The sequence below is a fragment of the Nannospalax galili genome, unplaced genomic scaffold (assembly GCF_000622305.1).
Source record: "Nannospalax galili isolate Female #2095 unplaced genomic scaffold, S.galili_v1.0 scaffold1275, whole genome shotgun sequence".
Taxonomy (NCBI): domain Eukaryota; kingdom Metazoa; phylum Chordata; class Mammalia; order Rodentia; family Spalacidae; genus Nannospalax; species Nannospalax galili.
This window is the reverse complement of record NW_008335578.1, coordinates 222960-226263: the sequence shown is the minus strand read 5'-3', so window position 1 is coordinate 226263 and position 3304 is coordinate 222960. Positions and strand designations below refer to the sequence as shown.

The window sequence follows — 3304 nt, the reverse complement described above, 5'->3', positions numbered from 1 at the left end:
TGTGTGTGTGTGTGTGTGTGTGTGTGTGTGTGTGTGTGTGTGTAAGTACCTGAAGAGGCCAGAAGAGGTCATTGGATCCCCTGGAATTGGAGTTATAGGAAGTTGTGAGCTACCCAACATGGGTGCTTTGCAAGAGCAGTATGCACTCTTAACTGCTGAGCCGTCTCTCCAGCCCCCTATTTTTAATTTTTGTGGACTGCCCATTCTGTTCTTCATAGTGGTTGCAGCAATTCATTCACTCCATTTATACCTTGGTCAAATCACACATTCACTCATTAGGATTTAGTCAACAAGACTTCCCAGGGAAGGGGAGCTAGGAATTGGTGTTCTTAGGGATTTCTCTAGGTGAGTTATCTGCCTTACTGAGTCTGGCCCAATCTTTGCATTTCAGTTTAAGACGCAGTACAGCACGAGAGTGGTAACCAGGACCATTGTAAGGACAGAGAATGGGTCAGATCTGGGGGCCTCCATGTCTCCCCTATCCTCGGTGGAGAATGAAACCAGCATCCTGGAAAATGTCACCCGGGCCCTGGGCACTCTGCAGGAGGTGCTCAGCTTTGAGGAGACTGTGCCAGTGCCTGGCTCTGCCAACGGCATCAACGCCCTGGGCCTCGTGGTCTTCTCTGTAGCCTTCGGGCTGGTCATTGGTGGCATGAAGCACAAAGGCCGAGTCTTGAGGGACTTCTTTGACAGCCTAAACGAGGCTATTATGAGGCTGGTGGGCATCATCATCTGGTGAGTGCTTGCCTGCGCCTGGTGGGTAGTGATGGTGCAGGAGAGTGATGGAGATGGGACTGGACCAGCCAGGCTCTGTGGAAGTTGCTCATGGGACTGTTGGGCATAGTGGGTCAGAGTCATTCACCTGTGTGTTAAATTGTTAGCTCGTTTGTCCATTTATACCTTTCTGTAGTGACTCATTCAGCTGTTTCTGACCTCATTAATCTGTTCCTTCTGTGCACCAGTCCAGGGATTCATTCACTTGTTTGTTCTTCTCTGCATCAGGTCACTCACTTTTTCATTTTGTAATGTATTTAAAAACCTTTTTTCTTTGGAAATTTTATTCAGGTATATAATGTATTTTGAGAATACCCTCCAAATCCCCCTCCAACTCTTCCCTGACCCTCCCCGTGGCCTCCTTCCAACTTCATATCCTCTTCTTTTACGTTGCTATAGATAACCTGATTCCAGTTAGAGCTTGTCTGTAGGCACATGGGTGTAGGGATATCCACTGGAGCTTGGAGGCCACATCCCTGAAGAAAACAAACTCCCCCTTTCCCAGCAGTCATCAATAACCCCAGCTAGGGGTGGGGTCTCATGGACCCCTCCCCATCCATGTTGGAATGTTAAGTGGCTTGATCTCGTACAGTTGCAGGTCTTGCACAGGCAAACATAGTTTTTGTGAGTTCATTGCATTGCTTCTTAAAAAAGTCTTCCTGTATAGCCCAGGATGACCTGGAACCTGCCAGCTTTCTGCCTCAGCCTCCTACATGGTGGGATTATTGGCATGCACCACCACACTTCTGCACTGGTTAATTCACCCAACCACTGATTCATTTACTCATTCTTTTCTTCAGTGTTTTTTTCTGACAATGCATTCATTCATTCATTCACTCCTTCCTCTGTCTCATTCACTCCCTCCTCTGTCTCATTCACTCCCTCCTCTGTCTCATTCATTCCCTCCTCTGTCTCTGTCTCATTCACTCCCTCCTCTGTCTCATTCCCTCCCTCCTCATCTGTCTCATTCACTCCCTCCTCTGTCTCATTCCCTCCTCATCTTTCTAACATGGTTCACTCATTGTCTCATTCATCTCTCTTCCTGTGCATCAGTTAAATCACTCATTTACACTTTCATTCTGTCATAAATCTACTCATTCACTAAACTGTTTCACAATGATTATTTTATTATATTTACATATTTATCATGTGTGATTGTATGCATGTGGGTCAGAGAACAGCTTGCAGGAGTCAGTTCTCCCCTTCTACCATGTAGGTTCCAGGGATCCAACTCAGGTCATCAGGCTTGTCAGAAATTGTCTTTACCTGTGGAGCCATCTTGACAGCTCCCATTATTTTTTAAGTGCTGGGGTTAAACCAGAGCCTTATATATCCCAGTAAATTAATCTGTCACTAAGTTACACCTTCATTTTCCCAAATAATAATCTTAAATTTTTTGTGGTGCTCAGGATGGAATTCAGGGCTTTGCATATGCTAGGCAGTTGTTATACCTTTGAGCTATGGTCCCAACCCTATTAGTTAAATCATTGCTTGACACATTTATTTATTTACTCACTGAGACAAAGTTTCTCTTGGGGTTTGTTCATGTGTGCACTGGTTATTCTTTCATTTATGCACTTGGATATTCCCTTCATCCATCATCTGTTCACCTAGGGATTTGCTCACTCACACAGCATTTCCTTTTTCCATTTTTCATGTGTGTGTGTGTGTGTGTGTGTGTGTGTGTGTGTGTGCACGCCACATGTGTGTTGGTGCCAACATGATCTAGATAATTCCTTATTAGGACTCTTCCCAGGTAATTTGAGGTTGTGCCAAGTTGACAGTTAAAACTAACCAAACACAGGCAGAAAATGATGGAAATTTAGAAGGCTAGATAAGGCTAGATAAAGGATGTCTTAGCAATGCCTGGGTATGGGAGGAGGAGTGTAGGGGGCAGTGTGGTCCTGAAGTTGGAAAGGTTCTGAATGAAGGAATGAGATTTAAAAGAGTTCTGGCTTGTGGGAACTTTCCTGCTGTTGAGATGAGCCATGGTGACCAGCAGGGGAGCTAGTTATTAGTTAGCTTTTTGTTGCTGTGACAAAATATCAGAGAACACCAGTTTAAGGGAGGAAAGATGTATTTTAGCTCACAGGTCAGGGGTTCAGTCTGTGCTTGGGTGGCACCATTGTTTCTGGGCCATTGTGGTTAGAGGACATGACTGAGTGAAACTACTGACTTCATGATGGGTAGGAAGTGGAGCAGAGAGAGTGAGGGCCTGGGACAGGGTACACTCCCAGTGGCCTGCTTCTTCCGCCTAGACCCCACTTTCTGTAGTTTCCTCCCAATAGCCCATTCAGCTGCGAATCCATTAAGGGATAGCCACAGAAGAGATTAAAGTTCTCACAATCCAGTTTGCTTCCACAGGCCCCACCTCAGAACACATCCCCACTGGGGACCAAGTCTTCCACATGTGAGCATTTGGGGGACAATGTTCTGGATGCAAACCCTAACACTAGGGTTATTTTTAAAAATTTTATTTATGTGTGTGCATGTGAACATGAATCAATCAATCCCTCCCTCCCTCCCTCCC

The 3304-nt window shown here is 45.5% G+C and overlaps 1 protein-coding gene across 1 annotated transcript in view; it reads left to right on the top strand.

Annotated features, from left to right (window-relative positions):
- Slc1a6 (solute carrier family 1 member 6) overlaps nt 1-3304 on the top strand; it is a 29731-nt gene that overhangs the window by 12309 nt on the left and 14118 nt on the right. The window contains exon 6 of the mRNA XM_008830439.1: nt 392-735. Coding sequence (XP_008828661.1) covers nt 392-735 — 344 coding nt within the window. The remainder of the gene's footprint in view (nt 1-391; nt 736-3304) is intronic.